The sequence below is a fragment of the Pteropus vampyrus genome, unplaced genomic scaffold, assembly GCF_000151845.1.
Source record: "Pteropus vampyrus isolate Shadow unplaced genomic scaffold, Pvam_2.0 Scaffold465, whole genome shotgun sequence".
Lineage (NCBI taxonomy): Eukaryota > Metazoa > Chordata > Mammalia > Chiroptera > Pteropodidae > Pteropus > Pteropus vampyrus.
In genome coordinates this window covers 1058370-1083991 of record NW_011889246.1, presented here as the reverse complement: position 1 = coordinate 1083991, position 25622 = coordinate 1058370, and the positions used below count along the sequence as shown (strand labels likewise).

Below are 25622 nucleotides of genomic sequence, written 5' to 3'. Positions count from 1 at the left end.
TATTTTGGCTGCCTTTTTGTGTCTGTTTCTATGTACTAAGCAAAGCTCCTAAGTCTCCCTGTCGTATTACCGTAGCTTTGTGTAGTAGGTATCCAGCAGCACAGTCCTGAGAAGGGTTCAGCTGCAGCCCACATTTAGCCCCAGCCTCTGCCCCTCCAGGGCCACATGTTAAGATTCAGCAAGCAACCCACAGATGCTGTGCTTATAGTTGCCTCAAGAAGCCACCAGAACCGAGGCCAGCTGCCACCAGTGTGGGTCTTGGAGCTTACTCAGCAAGTTTTACAGGACTTGCTGAGAACACAACTGGATATGGCTTGGGTAGGGCCGTGATTTGGGGGAGGCGAAGTTTTGGGGAATCATCTGGGCGGAGTGACCTCTGTTATTCAGCTTGATGACGTCTCAGCTATGGCAGCACCTGTGTCTGCACACTGGGAGTGGGGAGGGCTCAACAGAGGAACAATGGGTATTGCCAGCATTTCTGCCTGGGAGAAAGCCTCACCTCCTGCCCTCTCTCAGTGTCCCCTGTAAGTCCCTGGTGCCCCCTGGAGCAGCCTACTGGGGACTGGTGCTCAGAGCAAGCAGGTCCGTCACTGCAAAAGTCTGGTCACGGACACAGCCCCTTTAAGAGGCATCTGCAGCTGCCAGCTGACGCTGCCTCTGCCTATGTCCCACTCAGCCATTCCAGATCAGGCAGTCTCTCGCGTCTTTGCCCCCTCCTACCTCCAACCGTTGTAGGGTGATTTCTTATTTCTTTCCCTAGTTGTAGGGCTTCTCTTCATCTAGACCCCAGGCAACTCTGGTTGCTGTTTCTTCCATGTTTCTGTCACAACTTGATGTGGTTGCAAGAGCAGATGAACAAAGCCCATATCATCTACGCCATTTTGCCCAGTGTTATATCAGTACAGCACTGTCTTGAAAGAAGAGGATTGCTAAAGGAGAACCTCTTGAGACAGTTTCCGATTTTGTGATTCTGAATAAAACACCATCACTCTTACTCTTTGGAGAGACCTTTTATGAAATAATTTCAGCCCAGCATTGTATAAGAGGGAACCAATGGTCTGGTTCTCATCATTTATCAACCTAACATATATTCATCCTTCTCCCCACTCTTGGCAATATTAATGTGCAATAAATATTGTTAAGGAAGAACAGGAAACTGAAGAACCATATAGAGCAGCTGAGCTCAGTTTTGAGAAAACTCCAGGATCCAAATTTACTTAAGAAGCATAATGAAGTATGTGGAGGAGAATCAGGAGGGAGGAGCTTATGATAACTCACAATGTGATGAATAGTTCTTATTCCTTAGAAATGTTATGTGGATTAACTGGGAGAATGTATATAAAGTGTTTAGAACAGTGCCTGGTACCCAGTAAATGTTCAATAAGTGTAAGTAGCAGTTGTGGTTGAAGTTATTATTCTTATTATCATTAGTATTATGAATTATTAATAATTAACAATCAAGTATTATAATTAATCTTTAAAATGTTTACTCTGATTACAAGTCTGGCACAAGAAACAGCTTTTTAGAAATGCTTGATTTGTTGATGATATTGAGACTATATTGGAGCAGGCACATATATAATGATTTGTAACTGACGGTTAGCCTAAAGGGAAGATAGAGCACATTTGAATTAATACTGGTTCTGTGGAAGACTATTCATGACTTTATAAAAGTACAATATTCCCTAACTACTTCAGGAACATGCCTATTGTATGAAGAGGGGCTCATATGGTGAGTTGTCATAGAATCATAGCGCCAGAAAAAAACTTAGAAATCATTTTAGTTTATTCGTTTCTTTGTTTTTAATTGAAATACAATTAACATATAGCAGAGAGCACAGATTTTAAGTGTTCGGTTTGATGATTTTTTTATGATTGTGTACATGCTAACACAGAAAACATTCCATCACCCCAGTAAGTTTCCTCACACCCCTTTCCAATCAATCTCTCTCCTCCCCCATCAGCCTCTTCTGTGAGACCATGTCAGAGGTGAGGAAAAGAGATCCCAGAGACTGAGTTGCTTGCCTCAGGTCACAGTTAGCCAATTGAACAGCCTCAGAAGCCTAGGTATCCTGATCCCCCTGTTGGAACCCACATGTAGCCTCCCTGATGTCTTTTCCATTTTTATTCGGAGACTTAATGGTCTCACTTATCCATAATTTGATTGGCTTAAAATCCTGCATTTTTTTCTGAGGCATTGATTATGAAAACAGTGCTAATATACCCAATTGGAAAAACCTTTGATATCTCAGCTAGTGCCATTCATATCCAGAGAGAATTTAACTCACTTTTTCTCTTGAACAAATTGGCTGTTATGATATATCTTTGGCTACCTCAAATTATTCTCTAAATTTTGGGGTTCTTGGCTGCAAAAAAGAGTCTTGCTCCATGGTGTGTTTCTAGATAGGTCAGTGGAATGCCTCTGCAAAATTGTGCCTTGATAGATAGAATTTAAACTTATGCCCCAACTTTGTCCTGAATATGCCTCTTCACCTCCAGGTTTTCCATTACATGCGCTGAAAGCTTTTCAATAGAGAGTCCAAGCTTAAATTACTATAGCACATTATATACCTGTGTAAATACATTAGGAAAACGTTTTGTGGTAGTAATTTCAGTAAATGGCATTTTTTCACTTCGTGGGACCTTTGATTACAATTGCTGCACCAGCACAATATTAGTCATTAGGTGAACATTACAGCCTTTTTGGTTAAATGTTTATCAACAGACACCCTTACTCACTTTCTCCATAAAGCAAGGTTATCAATCCAGGGACTTTGGCTAGCTTTCAATGTCAATAATTGTATTCTTCCTGTCACTTTATCCTGGCAGAAGTATTTATGGGTCCTCACCCATTATTTTTACCCTCAACTGTGGCAAAATGTTGTGGATGCTGGAAGCTGTGTTGTGTGTACTATGCTGGTTGAGAGTAAGGCTTATCTCCATAGCGGTGGGGATCTCCTTGGGTAGTACTGGTTTGGGGTGGGTGAAAGGCATTTTAGAAATTTGGAGAGGCATTATTGTTGCAGTCTGCCCAAATTGGGACATATCTGTATTTTAAGTGTTTTCAGTATTCACTGTAAATCTAATAAGTCGCTATAGTTAGAATTATAATTTGTAAATTAAAAGTAGAGGGACTTTCCATTGTGTTTGAATAAAGGACGTGTTAACAGGTGAAAAAAATAGGGTTCCCTTTGATGTTGGTTTCTTTGAGTAGATAAGTTCTCTTGAGACCTGTGAGTCAGATTTTAGGAATTCTTTTCCAGCTCCACCTTTGACAGGATAACTGACAGTGGTCAGATGGTGCGGGCTGGCCTCTGATCTGTTTCCTTAAAAGGTCGATTCGGTTAAATTTGTATTGAAAGTCGACTGGGGAAAATATTGTATCAAAAGTACCTCTGTATTCCTTAATAGTACAACACCTAGATTACTTATCAGTAGAATGGATTGTATTCTTTTGAAAAGTCGGAACCTGTACTGTGATTTGGTTCATTGTTCTCTGCTTGAGTGCACATCTTTTATTCTAGGAAATTCCAAGATGGTATCTTTATTTTGGTTGCACCATTGCTTTCTTTCTGAATCATCCTAATTTGGAGAGGATTTTTCACATGGTGATACCTGAAAGCACATTTCTGAGAGCAGAAAATCTTGTTGTTTTTCTTTTCTTTTCTTTTCTTTTTTTGTTATTTTGTGTTTGGGGGCTTTTTCCTCCTGTTTATTCTAAAACAATATTTTACTGCTTTCATTTAGCTTAAATTGAAACTACTCGGTTGATTCAGCAAATCAATAAGTATTTTGACCTATAATTTTTCACTACTACTTAGAAACAGACGAACAAAGAAATCAAACTATTGTCTTTGCTTGTGAGCCTATCTGAACCGCTATCTTGTAGAAGTTGTCCATGTCTGTGAGAGTTCCTCCCCTTCATGGGAAGAAGAATAAACTTGATTTACTGTCAAATGCATCTGTTTCTTTTGTGTTGTTCCCAGGTGTGTTGGTGTTTGTGGCCATGTGGAATACCCCTGCCGCTTCCAGAATGCTTCTGCCGCTACCCAGGAGATCATTCCTCATCGGGTCTTTGCCCCGGTGTGCCTCAAACATACCTGCCAAGAGACCCTTCTGCGGCTGATCCCTCCTTGTCTCTCAGCAGCGCACTCTGTCCTGGGAACACACCCATTCTCCAGGCTGGATGTACTTATCGTCCCTGCCAACTTTCCAAGTCTGGGGATGGCCAGGTACGTTGTTCCACTGTGGCACTTGGAGAGCATATGCTTCAGAAATCCTTTAACTATTTCTTGCTTTCCCTGAGCTCTGTCAGAGCTGTCATTTGATTAGGATGGAGAGGGCATGTTTGCTCATGCTTGGACATCTCATTGTTGCCTTGAGGAATGGTTTGTGCATAAACTCCACCATGCATGAGCTTTTGGTTATTTTAGGCTCACTTCAGCTGCCTTAAAAATAAAATCACATTGTTGCTAGGATTGAGAACACGTTGTACTCCCAGAGTGATGTATGTTGGATTGTGGCTGATCAGTGACTGGTTAGCTTAGGTGGTGAAAGCATAATGCTAATGAGCCCAAGGTCATAGCTCTGGACAGAGTGATACAACTACGTTCCATGGCCATAGGCTGCTCACCTAATCCTGACCAGCTGTCTCATCCATTCTCGCCATTGGTCACAAGGGCAATGACTTGAGAGCCCCTGTGTCAGAGAGACTGTGTATGAATCAGTGTAAATCTATCACCATGGCTAGAAAAACAGCTCAAAACAGATGGCTTACTGGGGGTGAGGTAGGGAGAGAGAGGTACTTGTCTTGCTACTAATTTTTAATACAGGAAATACATTATTCTTATTGTTGTCTCAGTTTATTTCCTATAGAAAAATCAGGACCTGCAAGTTGAACCTTTCCTTGTATATTATTTACACCTAAAATTCATTCATTAATACCATTGTTCATTTAGCAGTAGGTAGCTTGTTTCACTCAGCATTTTACTTGGTTATGTATCAGGATTTTACTTGGTTATATCTCTATTTGAAAATCTTAATCATTAACAGTGAATATGCTTGACTAAGGATGGGAAAAATAAGCTCATCAAAACATGTGACTTTAGGTTTTTCCCTATTAGTCAAGGAAATTCCTGCTGCCAATTAATTTCCATGCTTTTGAACAGCTGTCATTTGTGGTGTTTTCCCTGAAAACTGCACACATTCTTAGTAAAACCCATGAGTAGAAAAGAACTGACCAGAACATTTGCTTTTGATCTTTACTACATATGTATACTTTTTAAAAGCTGGCTGGCTAGTCTTAATCCTTGAGGAGGTCTGAGAAAGTCATTTGGTCTGATTTTTATCCTATATTTATGAAGATAATGGGAATGTTGAAACTAGGATAATTATATATATTTGGTTACATGCATCATATAATTGTCTTGGATGTCTATATATAGAATTTGTCTTAACAAGGGGTCTTCTTTGGTCCCTTTGAAGAGTCTGCTGGACTTAATTTAAGCAGAATTATTGGCGAAGAAAGGGTCGTTCATTAAATGTTTCTCATTTGTACACAGTTTTGAGGGGCCATATTTATTTGGGAGTTTTTAGCACTTTATGAGAGTTGTAGTTTTTCAGGGCATGTTTGCTAACAGTTCCAAGTTCTGACCTGAGGGAGCCAAAGATAGAGTATTTTTCTACAGAGGACTTTATTTTCTATAGCTCCTTCCTTACATCAGTCTGCCAAAATCAGAATCTGTTAACCTACAGACTATTCTATAAAGCTTCTCTTTTCAAGTTTGCATGCCCAAGCAGGTAGGCTGTGTGTTTGCTGCTTTTTGAGACATTTAAAGTGATTTAAACATACTTAACTCTGTGTTTTTAAAGTAATAAGCCTAAGTACCCTAAGGCCAAATGGTACTGAGCACAAATGTCAAAAAATGTGATGGTGATAATTACTTAGCAGCAACAAGACTTCTTTTATGCTTAAAAACAGAAGAACCGTACATTTAAAAATTCGTGGTTGGTTGTCAAATATCATTTTTTCTCATTTTTTTTCTTTTTTTTTTAGACTGTGAAAATAGTCAGTCGGCCCTGGCCTGCATATTTTCCTCGGCTTAGTTACTGTTCCCTGTATTTGAGCTGTGGAGGGGGGATTGTGGTATCTGCCACTGCCAGTGGGGGGGGGGGGGGGGAGGGGGGAAGTACTCTGTTTTTCCTGACTCTGACCTAAATTGATTCCACTTGCTTGGCATGACTCACTTGGGATCCCAACACCTTGAGCCACATGTGACTGAGTGGAGTTTATGACTCAGTTGGCTCCCGGGGCCCTGCTGCCTCATTTATGGTCAAGGCTTTGCTCGCAGCTCTGTAAAGCAACGGTGGAACAAAAATGACAGTCTTGCAGGTCAACTCTGTGCCCTAAACAGGAATAAAGAAATCCCAAGGCCAGTAGGAGCCATCCAAAAAGACCTCCGCACTGAAACTTGCCTTTGCCCTGTTGTTACACACTAAAGATCAAAGGCTTTCTTGGTAAATTAAATGGTTCTTTCCCTGAGTCCACATTTTATAAACATGTATGCAAGATTATAAATTCCATACCTCTGGACTTCTTTAGTGATTAGGTCTTAATCATAATGAATACCATTTTATACCATTTCGGCATTCGTTTTTGGTAAATGACATTAAACATTCCCACATGAACTAAAATAGATAAATTATTATAATAACCATTTTAACGAGTTTTTAAAATTTTGGATAATATCTATAATGGTTGCACTGTATTTTAACTATTACATATTATGGATCGTGTGAATGATCTTAAAACTCTTAATCTATTTTTGAACCTAATTCTGATATTTCACTGAAGTGGGAAAAAAACACATTTTACAACTTGAACATATGAAAATGACAAGTCAATTTATAAGAAGATAAATAATACACAAATATCATTTTAGAATTTAGAATCCTGTTCACACATAACAGTAACTAGAACATTAAGCAATACTGCACGTAATGATTTTTGTCACCTATTACTGTAATAGGACCCGTTTCGTATCAGTGCTTCCCTCCAATCCTATTCCGAATCGCTGTTCCAGGAAAGAGATACTTTCATTCTCTTCTGATTCTGAGAAAAATCACCAGTTTATCTTTAAAACACTATTGAAAGTTCCATTCCCTACTTTTCTCATTTAGTAAATGTGCGCTCTTTGTTTTATTTTTGCCTTCCACAGAGGCCGAATCTGCCATATAAGGAGCTGTGGAGTGTACATTTCTTGAATTTTGTAATATGATGTTTAAATGAAGATCTGAATACATTTTAAATGAATCGCCAATGTATAGAACAGCTCTCTGTGTTGGTATAATTAGTGTTCTACCATTTTCATTGTGCCTTAGTATTTTCTCAGATGTCTCAGCTAGGGATTGACTAGTAAGCCTAATTTCCTAGGTATTGAGAAATACATGAAAGGAGCCCATCATCATGCTTACACTCTTTGTTATAATAATAATAATGTTAATGGAATAATATCCTGGAACCAGATTTATGACAGTTGCTTAAAAATTAACACCTCAGTCTTACCTCTGAATGTGTTTATAATAAATGCTTTGCTTCATCATTTGTCTTTCAGCAGTTTACAATTACATGTCACGGGGCATAATTAGGTTGGCAGAACTGTCTTGCTGACATCCAAATACATTCTTTTTTTCTCTCTTCTATTCGAATTTTAAGAATCTCCAACAAATCGTTTCAGAGTGGTTTTATGTTTAGAGCTTGAATAAAAAAACCGTGTCTTCTATGGCTGTGTTTCCCAACTCTACCACTTACATGTAGCTTCAGCCCTGGTCCCACTGGGAAAATTTAAAAAACAAACAAACACACAAACAACACAGCAGCAGTGTGGTTGATGATAGGTAACAGATTCTGTTTTGACCTTTTTGTCAACGGTTCTGTTCTGGATTGTCTTGTTCATCTGTTCATTGCTTATTTATTCATTCTTGCAATAAATTTCTATTAAGCACATACTATACCAGGTAGGATTTAAGATGCTGAGCCTATAAGGGTTAACAAGATTGATCAGGTCTCTGTCCATATGGAACTGACATTCTCGTCAGGGGAGGAAATAGTATATGTTAAAAACAAATAAGAGGTGTGCTATGAAGAAAATAAAACCAAATAAGTGATTGAGTTTCTTGAGATAGGTAGCATTGTTTGGATGGGGAGGCAAAGAGTGATATTTGCAGTGAGACCGGAGAATAGGAAGGAGCCGGCCTTGTGACAGTCTGGTAGAAAAGCAACCCAGGCTGAGAAAGTTCAAGTCCAAAGGCCCCAGCGTGGGAACCATTATAATGGACTGGAGGAGCAGAAAGAAGTCCAGTGTAGCTGGGGGGCACTGAGCTTTTAGAATAGCTTTCCTTCACCCCCTCCTTAAACTCATTTTTGGAGTGGGAGATTCCATGGTCCGTCAAGATTTTGGTCACCTGAGCTACCCACACACCAGTATAAGGAAGAGTGGGTGGGAACTGCAGAGAAATGGCAGAGGTGGAGTAGGGATTGATTGTTCCAGGCAGTCAGGTGTTATGGGGAGGACTTGGAAGAAAGGTCAAATCTTTTCTCGGTTTTCTAAGGACCAACAGTGCTATACTATCTCATGACAGAGTGGTTAGAAGCTGATTTGGCTTAGCAGCTGCTGTTCTCCAGCAGAATTCTCCATTGCAAGGATATCGGAGCACCTGGCACTCAGACGGGCAACTCTCGCTTTGTGGAGAAGGGACAAGTCTCAGGTCACCACGTTTCCTTTCCCCAGCAGCTGTTGCTTGATTTCTTGCAAGCTTTTTTGACACAGTAGGTCACAGGGAGGGATGCTATATTCATATATTTGCTCATCCTAATTTTTAAGCTTTCAAAAGATTGAACAAAAATAGGATTGATGAAGAGCATAGAGAAATAATTGTCAATTACTTAAAAATCTTCAATGCACTTCACAGCGGAGAAAAACTATAAAGCTCCCTATTACACATGGCTTATTCTTAAAAGATTTGATTGTGCAATAAAAGGCTTCTGAATGCTTATAGCAGTTCCTGACTATTGCATGCACAGTTTTCTTAAGTACCTCAATTTGCAAATAAATGGTGTGCACATACATGCCCAAGAATGAACATAACCAGCTTTCCCTCCTCCCCTCCTCCTGGCATTAGACAGGGTGTTGTCCTGTTTATTCTTATCTCCCAGCCAATGTGTAATAGAATCAGCAAAACATAACATGCTGGGACAAAGGGCCTCTTGTTTTCAGCCTTCTAATTGTGCTTCTTTCTGCCGGGAAGGAAGCAGTCATAAATTTCTGTCATTATCTTAAATAGCAAGGTTTCACAGCTTTGGGAATTTTTCTTTGCTTGTTCTTTGTTAGCTTCTACTTGAATTTTTTGATCCCCAAAACAAACCACCATACTTTTAAACAATCCTTTAAATTTCAGGATGTGTGACCCCCACTGTTTCAAGGCAGGATGCAACCACAGTGATTCTTTCCTTCGGGAATCTGATTTGAGCTGTAAATTAGTGCACCTTTCTGTTCACCAAGGCTGCTAGCTCTTCTGCTCTCTGATGTGCTAAGGATTTGAGGGTCTGTGTGTAGGTTTTGTTTCTTTGTGATTGTTGTTTTTTCCCAGACTTGAATAAATTCTCGAATTTCTTTCTGCATGGATTACTTTTAAAAATATTTTGAAGGGCATTTCTTTCTCCTGTTTTCCAGCATAACTCTTCTCTGCTTTTTCATACAGGTGGATGTGAATAATAGAAAGTAGCTCCTACCATCCTTTTTTTCCCTGTAAAATTTTAATGCTTTGTTTACTGGCACTCTTGCCATTGCTGTAGCGATGAGCAAACAGAACTGGTGGTGATTCGCAATGTCACAGAGGTGGCTTGTACCCCCTCACACACATCCCCTTTGTTGCTTTCTTTGTGTTAATTTCTATTTTTATTTTTCTTCTTGAGAAAATTATTTGACTTTGTTTCCCTTCTCTCTTATAGAGAAGGAATTTCCCTTTCAAATGTGTTCTGGTTCTTTCATTTTTTTTCCTCGAAATAGGATCTTGTATTTACAAAATGATGTTCTTCTAGAACTTTGAAACCCTTGGCCGTGATTATTTGGTTAGTCTTGACAATGCCCATTTGTACTGAGGCAGTTAGTGAGAAGGTATGTGTGCACTCCATTCTTTACGGTACATATGCAGGAGGATAGATGATGTCCCCAAGTCACTTAGAGCTGGAAAGTCAGAGAGAGAAGTAAAAGGATCTCATTCTGGGATGGCTCGCAGAGCCTTGGGTGTCAGACTTAGGCAAGACTTATCCGTAACGCTCTATGAAGTGTACGTTTGCTTCAGGGCCTCCCCATGTGAGTCATAGTGTCATGGAGTCTCACCGTGGGCTCATTTTGAGGTGGCCATAGAATCTGGGCACGAGGTGAATTCCTGGATCACAGAAGTATGTGGGAGCCAGGCTCACTCTCTTCTGTTAGAACAAACAGGCAGCGTGAACTCATAGCTTTTGGCTCAGCCAGAATCTTCTTACCGTCAAACAGCTGTGATGCTTGTCAGATCCAGAAGAGTATTTTATCATCATTACGCCATGATTCCTCACCCTCTGAAAGATTACACTTAAGTGTTTTGTTTTCTTTGAACTGTTCTCTATACACATAGACTGGCAGCCCTACCTTCAGAGAACACTGCTGGGGTCATTCTTCAAGAGAATTTGTCAGGCCTTTGAAAGGCCTTCCTGAAGCAATCATCCCTGTACCTACATTTCTAATCTTCTCTCTCTCTATTGATGTCATCATAGGGCCCTAATCTCTTCCAGCCCTTGAGCTTGAGATGGCCAGTCATCACTACCTTTCCATTTTTCCATTGCAAAGTAAAGTTTTATCCCTCCTTCCCCCGACTATTTCTCTATGGAAGAATCGTTGCCGAATAGAGCATACACTTCCTGGGTGAAAAATAACAGTCGAATTCAATGTGCCAAGTTGCCATGTTGGAATAGTCTCAGTCTTGCAGGTTCTCACTCCTCAGACCACTACAAATAGTATGAGTGAGCAAATGCTACTGGCTCTGGATGTATTATGCATGCTTGGGGGCATGGAGCTGTGTATGTATTTTTTTTTTAAGGCTAGATTCCTTGTTGGAGAGAACACCAAGTCCAGAAACAGTCCTCAAGCAAGGCACAATGTATGACCAGCTTTGCTCAGAGGGAACATTCCCTCTATTGTATTACAGCCAGTCTGCACCTGGAACTCTCTGACTTCTGAGCCAGAGAGGCTCATTTGCACAAGATGGGTAGACATTGCCTTGTTGCTTTATCCCACCACTAAAATGTAATTGGAAGACTGTCTAAGCAAGCTTTTTTATTTTATTTTATTTTATTTTTAAAAGTTCACTTTAAGAGGCCAAAGTTGTAAGGAAACATTCCTGTAAAAAATGGATTACTTTTTAAAAATTGATTACTTTATGGAGTTTGTATGTACATTGCAAAAGTCAACCCAGATTTAACCTGAGTGGAGCTTGGAGTAGAACATGTTATATTTCTTGGTTAACTAATCATGCTATTTATAGAGGTGACTGCTCAGAAAGTCTAGACCTTGTTCCAGGAAGACGGAATGCCAAATCTGCCCTTCATCTTCTCAGTTAGCTTGCTGAAAATAACCACCTCCTCTAATCATGAAATGGAAACCTTAGAATTTCATTTCAGGATTGTGTGAATGATCCTTGGGCTCCCCAGGCAAGCCTTGGGATGGACAAGGAGGAGGGGGCGCTCTTGTGAGCCTGGTGACCCACCAGTGGGCCTTTGCTTGTCAGAGGCCAGCTTGTTGAGTTGTGGGGACTGTGGTTGGTAGATCCTAGTTTTTGAATTGGTGTCCTCTTAGACCCTGAACACCTACTTTCAGAATGAGTCAGCTGCAGTTTCTGGCTTTCATCATGCATGCACAATTTCTGAACATCCTATTGAAAGCTGTTAGTTGGAAAGGGATGGATGGGCAAAGTCAAGAATTTGTCCAGTAGATACCTAGTGACTGACAGGTGTGATGAATGCTGATGATTCTGTGGCTACAAGGAAATATAAGACCTTTAGCCTAAATCAGAGTTTTTTATAGTAGGTTCCAGGGAAGACTAGTTTTGTGGAATGTTAATAATGTGGGGAAAGGAATCGTGGGTTAATTAGTTTAGGAAATGAATAGATTAAACAAAGTTAAAAGGAAGTCTTTACTGGAGGGCTTCTAAGAAAGCTTTTAATATCCTTATTATCTTGACTTAATATCCTGGTGTATATGTGCATCTCAAAGACAGGGCCAGAATATGCAGTGTTCCCCCAAATGCTGTGCCTAGAGATCCTCCTTTGTGGTACGTATTTGACGGGACCTTTGTAGTCCCCGAGAAACCATCCCTCAAAACATACTTTGGGAATGGTTCAGTTCAGAAGTATCCTGGAGTTCGTTGTACAACTGGCTACGGAATCCAGCTTTCATTCTGTAGTTGAGGACCTGCCGTGTGCCAGGCACTGGGCGAGGGCCTTGCTTTTATCTCAGTGAGGAAGACTGCCTCGCAATTTAATGCAGGAGGCCCTACATTTTCTAATTACACATCTCTTTTTGAACAGTCACTCCTTCTGTGTATTTATATTTACTTATAAGTTGTATACATTTAGTACAGTATTAATATGTTAGGGACACTATAAAATAAACACAAAAATAGAAATTTTAAAGGACGAATGAAAAACAATTACAGAAGGAAGTGCTGTCCTTTCTCTCTGCACCCTGGTGGAGTGGCTTGTGTCCTGAGATCCCTGCAACTGCCCCAGCCCCGCTGTGGAGACTGTAATTCAGAGGGTGGGGGTAGGGTCTTGGCACCTGGAATGTTAACAGGCCCGTCCACCCAGATGATTCTACTGCAGGTGTTAGAGAGCAGTGTGTGTTTGGTGGAGACTGTGTGGTGGGCATCTCTGGACAGGTAAGTATCTCCTGGAATGCTTTCACAGACTCTGTACCCTGCCATCTTCTCTCAGATAAGAATGTCAGACTGAGGAAGGAGGGTGGCAGGGAAGCAACCTGGTGATGCTCCTTGCTTGTCTGTTACCGTAAGGAAGGTGTGTGCCTGGGTTTCTGGCCTGTCACAGGCTGGGATCCCAGGTTAGTCAGTGGGCCTCCCTGGCCTAGTTGTTTCTTTTCTCTGAACAAGTAAGGGGCTGATTTAGAGTTGCCTGCAGAGTATCTTAGAGTCCTAACAGTCTTGATTTAATTGGGTCAGAATTTTTATTTTGAACAAGGGTGGACGTGATTCAATTTTGTTCAGCAATTTACATACACATATATTTTCTTTTTGATGTTTGAGCTAGTTAAATCATAAGCCTATGATTTTCTTGTACTCTCACTGCACCTGGGTAGCAGTAGGCATTTAAATTTTAGGCCCTCAAGCTGAAGGTTCAGAAGGGGCCTCTCTTACCCCTCGTTAAATGCAAAATAGACAGGTCTCAAGAGCAAGGACACCCTCCTTTCCTAATAACTGCCTCTGCTCTATGCACCATCCGTGCGAAACAGCATTTCCAAATACCTCATCAGAAGCGTGCTCCTTTGGTGAAGACCTTCTTTCAATCAAGCAGTTATGGCTCAGACCTCTACCTCTTGCCCAGTCAGAGTTAGCAGCTAACTTATTCCCCCTACCCCTTGTTTTAGCCTCCAGATATCTCCATTTGCAAGCTAATAAATTGCATATACATTTGTGTGAACAGTCGTCAGGTTTATCTGCTGCTCAAACTGGGCTTTGGTTTAAAACAAACAGCAACAGGGAACCTAGAGTGAGGGATAGAAGACTTTTCAGTTGTTCCTGCAGGTGGTGTTGTTTTGACCTTGACAGTCAGTTTTAAATGACCTGTCAAGCACCTTTGTGTGCTTCTGGGCACACCCACCTGGAAGATATTATATCCCCTAAGCTTTATGTGTCCCAGCAGGCAGGCACCAGGTCTCGGGATTGTGTTCTCAAGGATGGAGGGTTAATACATGCATGGCAGGACTCTACTTAGAGGGGCCCAGCTACAAACGCTGTTTTCATTTAATTCTGATTTCTCTTCTCCCTTGGCCTAACCCTCACAGCCCTCAGGCCTTCCCCACATCCCGTCCATTCTCCCTCCACCCCAATCAGCCTTCCTTGCTCTGTCACCCCCTCTGTTTGGCTTCAAACCATTTCTTCCTGGCTTTGATATCCCTTGCAGAGCTGCAAGTAATCAGGAGATTATGGTCCTCAGAGCTCAGCAGGGCACACTGCCTGGTAGGGGGCTCAGGCCCCAGTCCCCAGGCCACCTAGGAAATTGGACCCAGAAAGCCTGCTACCCTCTACTCCAGCCCCTGTTCCTGTTCTGGTAACCAGGTCCCCTGGGCAAAGAGGCACCACCTCAGCTTAAGTATTGTCCAGGAAGACCTCTTTAGGAATGATTCTGACCTATCCTTTGTGATCCAGGTCACCTGTGTTGCATCTGTTTGAATTTTATGTTTTTAAACTTTGAGTCTGTCTCCTGATTTCCAAGGCCATGCAAGCTGGTGCCCTGAAGTTAGGATGAGGAGAGTAATTGGACAAGTGAACGGAGCCCATTGGATTCAGCCTCCTGCCTACCAGTGCTTGGATAGTTTCAAGTTATTTGAAAATACAGATGATGGCTCTTTACCCAGGGAACTTCTCTTACTTGGCTTCTATGTCTAAGGCCCCAAGTTGCTGAAGGAACTCCGTATTACATTTCTAAAGGTAGAGATGAGAGAGAGGGTGCTTGTTCTCAAGACCAAATGTACACCTTATCATTCTGTAATACCTCCTCCGAAGTCTGAAAGAAATAGGCCCAGATCTAAATATTTCCCTCTCTAACATGGCCACTACCAGCAATGTGTTCCACCTTTCAGTCAGCTCACAGAGGTGGCTGGAGGACACATCTGTGCCTGGTCCTCTAGATAACTATACCGAGATCTGACTCAGGATCTGAGAGGAGGACCAGTATTTATCAACCCATCCTCTCCAGGCTCCAGGAACCTTCCTAGGCCATGGCAGTGCATCATACTGTCTCCCTCCAGGGGACACAAACCGCTTACTCTTCATCTCCCCTGCCCTAGGGGCACCTCTGTATTCCTGTCTTATTACTTAACTTTGGCACAAGTCCCTCCCAGGGATTTCCCAATAGGAACGAATAGGCGAAGAGGCTGAGAGATGTGTGGTATGAGAGTGTCTGGACCAAGTTTCCAATGACCGGGAGGAACCTGGTCTCAGAGAATGTAAGAGAAGCAGAAATGTGGGTGAGAAATGGCATGCACTGTGTGCCCCTGCCCTTCCATCAATCTATAAGCCTTCAAATTAGGGCTCTATTTGGTCTAAGCTGATTGAGTTTGGTTTCTGTCATTTACAACCCAGGGCCCTCACTAATTGACAAGGGCTACTTTTTCGTTTCTACAGACAAAAGCATTATTAGACCTTAGGATTGCAAAAAGGAATCAGTGGCTTTGAGCAACTCTGGATCATTTTTCTTCCAGACTTCAAATTCTTTACTGACAATGCTACCTGACTTTAACTCTCCACAGCCTGCAGAATGTCCTCAGATATTTTTTCTCTCATTTGATCCTCACAAACAAGCTCCCTGTCTGTCACAGGCTCCCACAGCTTTTTTCAAGACGAGCCCTATCTTGGCTCTCCCCATCTGTCTGAGACCTGGAGTCCCTGCTACTCAGAGAGGCCTCCCTGCCCAGCCCCTCCCGTGATTTTCCAACCACCAGGCAGGGCACGCTCTGCTTTCTGCTCAGCCAAGTAGTTCATCTTGTGGGGTGATGAGTCCCAGCAGGTGCTGACAGCCTGGATCAGGGCCGAGGCTTCTGTGACTCTCGGCCTCTGAGGCATAGGGCAAGTGGATCCTAATGATGGGTTGTTTGCTTGAGCTGAGCAATAGAAACCTGTAGACCCACACATGGGTTGTGAGCTAAGCAAGGGCAAGCCCCAGGCAACCAAGTGCTCTTAATAGCTTCTCATTTCGTTTATTTCTCCTTGGCTAGCCTTTTGAACCACCGTGCTGTTACTACGTGCTTCTTCAGAGCCCACGTTTATCCTTCGATCCCTCAGGACTCTATGTGAGGTGATGGAAAGAGAACATAGACTAGAGTCAGAAGGACTGGTGCCAGTCCAGCAGTGCCATTGACCGCTGTGAACCCCTGGCCAATTACTCATTTGTAAAATAGCTAGGACTGCTCACTCACCTCTAGGACTCTTGTGTGCATTAGATAAGATCACATGTAAGATGATACCTGGTACATAGTAGGCCCTAGGCAAATATTGGTCCCTTGCTTCAGTAGGCTTAGAGAAATTTGGTAGTTTTGTGGGTCAAAAAATACCTAAGATTTGTTGCCCATTAGTGTGAATCACAAATTTTAAGATCCCTACCAACCCGGAATGTCCATGATTCTCTGAAATAGTAGCTCCAGGAAAAAAAATAAAAATAGGTGTGATAAGTTACTATGGCAGTGTAAAAACATGAATGATTCTTTATAAATCGTTGAGTCTAGATCACTCAAACCGTACAAATGGAATTTCTCTGTGCTCTGAAGGAACATTTTAGAGTAGCGCCTATATTCTCATTAGGTCTTCCTTCAAGGATGTAGCTTGAACTTTAGTAGTTTACACGTTAACTCCCCCCACCCCAAAGTGCTGAAGAAGGCAGCAGAATAAAACCACTGGACATTTTTGGTGTAGGTGAAATGCACTTTTTAGTTCCTTTTTCACATCTACTAACAAATGAAAAAGAATCTTGATCTTCCAGTGATTTGGGATCATGCCTGGACTCAGCTGGACTGTCTGAGCATCTCTGGGGCTCTGGGTCGACCAGTTGGCCACAGCTCTGTATCCTTGATCTCTTTTCCCATCACGTTTGATTCAGAAATTGAACTCTGTTCACTCCCAAAGCAGCTGTCTCTGGTCTGTTCTCAGTGGGTATCAGAGGCATTGAAAGGACTGCGTGACTGCATGATGGAAACTTCCAAAAAACCTTGTGTCACCACACTTGCCACTTCCAAGTGGAGCCAGAGAGGCTCTGAGTCAGAAGGAAGGCCAGGATGGAGAAGGCGAGAAGAGCGTCAGGTCAGGGTGACCTCCTGAGCTGCTTGCTCTCTTTTGAATACCAGCCCCGCTCAGCTGCCTTCCCAAGATCCTTCTCCCAGAAGCACACGTAGCATTTTATAAATAATACCTGCCTGTGTTGGTTTAGATAATACTTTAGGCCAGAATAGGAATGATTGAAGATACTTTTGCAAAAGAATCAACCTTAAAACACGTGATTTGAGCTAAGCAAGGGCAAACTTACTAAAGAATAGTAAGCTTTTTTAGTGAAATTGTTTTCTATTTTTGTTCCCCACTTCTGTTCCCATCTACCCCATTCCTCTCATTCCTTAGGTACTTATATTAACTTTTTGTATAACCCCCTGTGTGTCTTATTGTGGATGCAATAATATATAATCAATAAGACTATATAGATTATTATCTCCTCTTCCTTTTCTTAAATAAAAGAAGGCAGAGCACACATCCTTGTTTACACCGTGCTTTTATCACTGAACGTTATATCCTAGAATTCTTTCTGTTATTAGGCCTTAAAAAGTTTTCTCATCTTTTTTATTTAGTTGCATGGTATTCTGTCCTATGGATGTTCTCAGTTTATTTTTCCAAAATACGGATCTTTAAGTTTTTCTCAGTATTTTACAGTTGTAGACGAAAAGGCATTGAGTACTTGGTACATTTTAAAGAGTCAGTAAATGCACAGAGATTCTGTTACTGTACCTTCTATGTTGTGGGAAGTAGGGATGTGTCTGCATCTTATTTATCCCCCACTAGTGCTGTAACTATAGGTGAAACCACATGAAATTTCTCTTTTGTGTGGTTCACTAAGACTTGGAAAAATACAGGAAAGCAGGGATGAAAATAAGAATTAGTCTCTCGCCCCAAATCTAACATGTCATTGTGAAGCTCTTGCTTATTTAGTCCCAAGTCCTCAATAGTGAGCCTAGTGGAAGCCCTGATGATCCCATTTTCAGTAGTTTTCTGATGTTGTTTTTCTTCAGATTTTGTCAATTTTAACAACTGTAAAGTTATGTTCATCCTATTCTCAGTAACATTGGAAGTTTAAAGGGAACCTCTTTTTTAAAAAATGAACCCCTATGTCTGTCATTTTTAAATAGCATTAAGAAATGCCATTTCTTTTGGGGTTAAGAAAACTAGATATTATTTATACAATTTGAACTGCCAGTTTTATTTATTTGCATTGCACCCTGGTGTTGAGTAAATGGTACTAGCTGGTGTGGAGACCCACAGCTGGGCTTCTAGGAGCAGAACATTTACTTCAGAGACAGGCAAGAGTCTGTGCTGGGCACAGGCCAAAAGGCCAGCAACCAGTCTTACAAAATAACCCCACTGTGTAGGTTTCAAATCAGAAAATTGGAAGACGGAAAAAGGAAAATATTCTTTAACCACATTGAGAAAAAAACAAAGGGGAAGGCTAATGCTGTCTCTTTTTTTAAGTAGGAGGATGTTGAGAAGACAGAGATTTTTAATGGTTTTACTCTTCAGACTTGGGCAGAAGGCCAAGCGTGATCTGAATACAGAAAAAAATGGAATGAAATGCCAGAAAGGGAAGTGGAAAGTAGTGGGTTATGGAAACAACCAAATGTGTCGGAATTTCCAGGCTCCTCAAGGAATTGGTTGAATTGTGGCAGAGTTGCTGAAACATTTTTTAAAGTTCAGTTGAATGTCCATATGCCACCCCTCCCCATAATTCTAGAACATATTACCCCAAACTCAGTTTTAAATAATAGGCAGAGCCTAGGCTGCTACCCTACCCCATTATGGTTTCATGTTGGCCAGAATAATCTTTTTTGGTGACATCCATGGGAGGCAAGCAATGGACAAAAATGTTTTTTTTAATTAGCATGGCAAATTATTATTTTTTAATCTCTAAAGGGCAGTCATTTTAGCGGGTACAAAATTATATAAGCCATAGGCCCCTGCACTGTTTGTGCAAACACACACACACACACACACACACACACACACACACACACACACAGACACACACATGCATAAACACAAGCATTCAGCCTGTTGACTTCCCTAGTTATTTCCTATAGATACACACAGAATACAGTTATCTCCACACTGATTTGTCAGGACAGTCATTACTTAAGGGGGACAGACAAAAAGAACCATCACAGAAGGGCTGAGAGGCTCAGAGAGTGCAGTGAGGGGAGCTGCTGGTCATTTGTGTCACCATTCCCATCGGGAAGGACCCTTGCACCCCTTTAAAGATGTTGTGATCTTATTAGAAGCTAAAGCAGCAACTGGAGAGTCATTTTTCTTGTGCTTCTAATGGATGCCTGATTTAATGGGAAATAAACTTGTGCTTGTCTGGTCTCTAAGGCCAAGGGAAATGACTCTTCATAAAGAGAAAATTATAAGTTCTTTTTGATAGCTAACCTTTGCTCCTCTTGGCTTCAACAATACACCTTCTCTCGTGGCTTAATTCTAGCAGCAGAATAGCTGGTCACCCCCATGCTGAATAATGAGTGCCTTATTGCTTGCTTGCTTTGTTAATAAACCTTCCAGTTTTTGCTTTTCTAGGCTAGATTAATCCCAACAGTTTTGAGTTCCTCTTCATAGTTTCTATTTTCCTTTTCTTTAATCATCTCATTTGCTTTCTTCTGGGTCACTTTCTAGTTTTCTTCATCACTTAGAAGTTGAAAAGTCCAAAATCAGGCACAGGAAGCTGCAAAGGTGTCTTCATGGTGAACTTAGGATCCATTTATGGAGCTCTTAACCACAGGCACAGCATTGTGTTGAGGACATTTCATATGTTGTCCCATCTACGCATTAGGCTATTATTACTGGCATTTTGTAGATGAAGAAACTGAGAGAAGAGTAAGTCTGTGTCTTGCCCATCTCCCAAGTGACACAGCTGAACCTCAACACCCGTCTCTGACTGTGAAGCCTGTAATCAGAACCACTTCTCTCCGGTGCCATGATTTCATTCACCAGTCCCAGATTCTTATATTTAACTCTTAACAACTGTGCTGGGCAGCTGACTCCCTTTCCATTTAAAGATCATTACTGCTCCCTTTTACTACTTTATTAACACATGGTTAGTCTTTCTTTACTTCAAACTGGTCTGCATATGTTCCTGGAAATTCATTTTATTTAACCGCTTTTCCAAGTTCTTTGGTTCTCACTGAATTATCATTCAGCCCTTTAAGAGGCTGTTAACTCCTCTTAGCTTGATTCCCTGGAAGATCTAATGAGGTCTCTTAACTGGTAAGTTCCCCCCAGGGAGTCCTGGGTGTCCAGTGCCCTCCCCGATGTCATCCCCCATACATAACTGGCCCTCCCTTGGCTTTCCGTGGCAGACTGAATGGAAGGAGGTATAGAGTGAGCAACAGTGTTAGCTGTTCAGTGACTGAATTTTTAGTTGCTATCTATTTATTGAAATTTGGAGAATTCACCAGAATTTCACAGTAACTTCAGAACCAGGGAACTCTAACTTGGATATTGTTTCAAGTCCAGAGTTATTGTGTAGTCTTTGCTCTCATTGAGAATCTGGGGCACTGCCAAGATGTCAGTTTATGGAATCCATGTCTTTGGAATGAAAAAACATCATCTGTGAAAATATTCACCTGATACTGAATTGTATCAGAAACAGCATACTACACAGTACCAGGCATGTAGATGACATTCAGTTACTATTTATAAAGTGATGGAAAGAATGAATGTAGGAATAGCAGTGGTGATGAAAGTAATTTCACTTTTTGCCAAAAATATCTAATGTGATTTCCCCAGTGTATGGACACCAGTTTAAGCAGGGGCGAGTAAGACAGGAATTGTTATAATAATAATAAAATGTGGTAACAATAAAATATAATATAACAACAACCATTACCATTATCCTCAAAATTAAAATTAAAGTAAAAAACATTTTCTCATAACACATTTTTTTAAGAACAACAACAACAACAACAAATCAGTGTTCTAGAACCTCATTAATCCTCTCAAAAGGAGGATTTTAAGAGTCTTCAGTCTTTTAGCTTTCCTTTCCTTTCCTCTTCTTTTCTCTTTTCTTGCCCAAAGGTGTTAAAATCAGCTGAGGATGGTCTCCTGCTTATCGCTTGTGACTGTATCCATCATTGCAAGTATAGCTTGGCGTCTACTGTACTTAAGAACCCAGAAGTACTAGGAAACACCGCGGGGAATAGTCCTTCACTTTTAGGTGGAGCCAGAATATAAACAGTGTTTGCCTCTGTTTTGCTTTTCCAACCATTTGTCAAAATTCAGCTCAAAATGGAATCTTGAATACAGAGTATTTTTTTCTGGTTACCACATAGCTCAGTTAATCTGTAAAACATGGGAGTATGTTATGGAGAGCATTCATAGAAGGGTGGAACCAGGAGCTCATGGCTTGAGCAAGAAAGTGGCCGGTTATCTACAGTGCAAGGGAATGAAACCCCTGAGACTTGAATTCCACGTTTCCTTGAGGGAATTATGGATGTGTTCCTTTACCTTGATGGAAGAAAATAATTAAATAGAGAAAACAGCCATCCTTTTACATTTCTTTTTCCTCTTTCAATTTTGCTCTCCAGTTCTTGTAATACCCTTCTCAAGTCTGGAAAATACAACTGCTTCCCATTTGGTGAGCAATTTTCTCCCCCTTTTCCATTTGGCAACAGCATTTTCCTGTGTTTTCAATGGCACCAAAATTAACGTGGCTGTTTTTATTTAACAGGAACAACTTCAAGTTTTATATTACACGCCCAGCCAAAGAATCTTTGATTCTGCCCTGGCGTTTCCCAAGATGTTAGCGTGGCTTTGAAAACAGGGCTGTTTAACTGCTGTTGCAAAGACAGCAGGGGGAGCACGGCAGATTGGGGAGGAAGGAGTGAGGGAATGAAGGGGCTGAGGGAAATTGGCCTCCCCCAAGTTACTATTTTTAAAGTTTGCTTGCCTACTGAATAGCTCAATTTACAAATCCTACTGGATATTGGTTTGACCTTCCCCAGTTTTCTTTCCTGTTGAAAGAGTGATGGATGTGTTGGTGGGAGACAAACCATTTGTTGCAGAGTTTTTGCCATGTGCAGGCTCCCTTATGAACACCAGACCTTCCACTCCCCTCAATATCGGATCCCCACATTGTCAAAGGCATCATGTGGGAGGTATCCAGGCCCAGAATTTCTTAGGAGGTGGGATCTCAGATCCCAATTAGAAACACTCCAGGAAACACACATCTTTATTTGTTAAACAAATAGTCTTATGTGAGCCTTGGCAAAGACGGTCAGTTATTTTAAATAAGTGAAGTAAACATTACTGTGCAGGGGAGCGCCTCCTTATGCAGACTAACTTTGAAGCCCAGTTTCAAGGTTTTAAGTTGGAACATGCACTGTTCTTTTCTCCTTGGCTTGGGTTCTAGAGAATGTCGTTTCCTCATTTAGTAATTGGAGAGTTAATGGGGTTCTTTGTGATGATACTGTAGAAGAGAGACTGTTTTATTCAATTCTGGGACTGTAATTAAATTGGCGCCTATTGGCGTGGTTAGAGTTAAGGTTGCTTCAGCTTCTCCAATATAAACTCATATTTCAGGGGTTTATAACCAGCTATAAAAATTTGCTTCTAGCTACAGACCTGGCATATGCAGTGCCAACCTAGGAATAACCTTTACATTTTTAAAAGTCTTTTAAAAAGGATAATTAAAAATTCAGTTTAGCTGTTTATAACTGTTAAGTTACAAGGATGCATGGAAATAAAAATAGCTTTTTTTATAAAAAAAAACTTGTGATCCATTTTAAAAAATGTGGACAGGGTTATTAGGTATTATTTATGTCTTCAAAGGAAAATATAGCAAAATCTCTGTGAAAGCTATTTCAAAAGGATATTGTTTCAGTTACCTGCCTTTTTTTCTGTGGCTTTCAGTTTAGGAGCACAGTGACCTGAAGCTCCAGAATCTTAGAGCCATCAGTAGAAAAATAGCAGGACATATCTAGTTTTTCTACCAAAATTGACATGCTCCTGTGTCCTAGGAACCATGCCTGGTGCTTTACATATGTGACATCTGTATAAATCTTTTCAAAAACTCTGTAAAGTAGGTTTTAATTATCCCGGTTTTACAGATTAGGAAAGTGAGGCTTGGCACATATGTAGCAAAACTAGGTTTTGAAAACTATAGTCTGTGAGACCTCCAACCCTTTACTTCTTTCTCCACTGCAGCGACCAGATAGCTATTTCAACCCTCCTAGAACATTCTAGAATGTGTCCTATCTTTAGATAGATAAAGATATGGGAAGAAATTCATAAAAGAATATTCTATAATTAGTTTTCTTCTCTATCTTAGCATGGGGGCAGAGAATGTCTTTTCTCTCTACATATTTCCTTACAATCATAGTGTACTCAGATGACCCTTTTAAAATTCATATGGGAACTGTTTGGAGGCTTTTCCCGCATGTTTTCAAGGCTGAAACTATGGAGTGATCTTTTCCTGACCTGGCTGGTTTTTGGCCAAATAGGACATTGAGCAAGCCAGAGACCAGGCCTCAACAGAAAAAAGCAAATAGAGATAAATATTTATCCTCATCCCAGTGGGATCCCTAGGTTTTCAGGATCAAAGGCCTACTTTGTGCGCGTCTGTCCATAAGACTTGGCTAAGTATACAGAAGCAGGCGACCTGTGGTATAGTAAGGACTCTGTGGTACTCAGGTTCTTTAACCCAAACAAATTCCCTGGTGACATTAAAAAAAAAAAAAAAGAAACAAAAAAATCAGAATTTCATTTATAAAAATAAAAATATAAATGACATCCTCTAGACATAGAATAAGAAAAAGACAGAGAAATAGATTGGGAACAAAGAGAAAAGAAAGAAGATGAGAAGGAATGGAAAAGAAAGGATCAGAGACAGAAAGCAAGAAAAGGAGGGATGAATGGGCGGTGGTTCTGGAGTTGGTGACACAGAATACTTTTATAGGATTTATGGAAGCAGATGCTATGATAGATGTTTATTTTTCCTATTCTGTGGGTTTGTTGTCTTCTCACTTTCTTGACAGTGTCCCTTGAAGCACAAAAGTTTTTATTTTTGACCAAATCTAATTTCTCTATGTTTTCTTTTGCTGCTTGTGCTTTTGCTGTCATATCTAAGAATCCATTGCCTGATCCAAGGTCATAAAGATTTACACTTGTGTTTTATTCTAAGGGTGTTATAGTTTTAGCTCTCTTTAGTTTTTAGGTCTCTAATCCATTTTGAGTTAATTTTTGTGTGTGGTATGACAACTTCATCCTTTTGCATTTGGAAGTTTACTTGTTTCAGATTTTTATTTCTTAATTCTACAAATATGTATGATGTACACATTGTATGCCAGGCATTGTACTGGATGTCATGGATAGGACTATCAACAAAATAGTCATCAGTATCAGAGTGTTTCAGAACCTGGGGACAAAAACAAAAGCAATTCAAGAAATCTGGGAGGTAATGTAGACTCTTGGAAGGTTTAGACTCTTGAGCAGAGTTTTTCAAAGTGTAGTACAAGGAAACCTGCATTAGAAATACCTGGATTGCCTGTTAAGAAGGCAAGCAGCTAGGCTTGGTTATTATTTCCTTTTAGATTGTTATCAAATATCTGAATATCACTTATTTACATTTCTCAGCATTAAAAAAATAAGACCTTTTCTTTGGCCTTATTTTGAGATCCAAAGAAGGGAGACCATTGTCTAACCACATACCAGACTGCAGTTGTGGAAGTCATTCTTGCAAAAGCCTGCTGGTGAAGAAACGTTTTAGATGGGAAACATGATATATCTCTGGAAAGAAAAGTAAGAAATTGTTCTCTCAATCCTAAATTGTATGTACTTCACAAAACAGTCCATGCCTGTGATGCCAGGGCACTGGGCAGAATTTCTCTGAGCAGCTGGCTGCAGCTGCTCTGTCTACTAATATTCTTCTCTCTTCCATAAAAACACCCACAAAACATCTGTTTGAGTACTCTCTACTCACACTGGCCACTTGGCAGATGTTGATTGGCCCCAAAGAGAATCCATTACCCGCTTGCACCTAGATTTCTTTTTTTGCTGTTTGTTCCCTGAATGGAGAAGGAACAAAATGTCTTGACTCAAGCTCTCTCTTGGCATTTGGGGCACTTGGTGGCTTGGATACCATCTGACTCCATGGCTGCAGGTGGCATAGGGGAGCTCTGTAAAGGGGAAACACAATGACACTCACACATGTGACTCTGCACTTTGCCGAACAATCCAAGGTTCACATGTGTGGAAGAGCAGCGATAGGAGAGTGACTGCATGAAGGACATCAGGTGTTTGGCTTTTAAAATGGAAAATGAGCTTCTTCTAACATGTTGAACTGACTAGACATAAGACTGCGTTTTACATTATCTGAAAGAGTGAAGGGGAAAAGGTGATTATCATTAAAGATGTTATGTTGTGTCCTAAAAGAAAACTTGAGTAAATTCCTTTTTTAACTTGGAAGTAGAGAAAACTGGTTTCAAAGCTCAGAACCAATAAAACGAAAAATTGATAAATTAGACCACATGAAAACAAAATAACTTTTGCATGTA

General features: G+C 40.8%; 1 protein-coding gene across 23 annotated transcripts in view; it reads left to right on the top strand.

Annotated features, from left to right (window-relative positions):
* CUNH9orf3 (chromosome unknown C9orf3 homolog) overlaps positions 1–25622 on the top strand; it is a 339317-nt gene that overhangs the window by 72633 nt on the left and 241062 nt on the right. For all 23 annotated transcript variants that reach the window (XR_002777583.1, XR_002777584.1, XR_002777587.1 and 20 more), the window contains one exon: positions 3987–4232. Coding sequence is in view for 10 of the 23 variants with exons in the window: in XM_011382213.2 (XP_011380515.1) it covers positions 3987–4232 (246 nt within the window). In the remaining 13 variants the exon portion in view is untranslated. The remainder of the gene's footprint in view (positions 1–3986; positions 4233–25622) is intronic.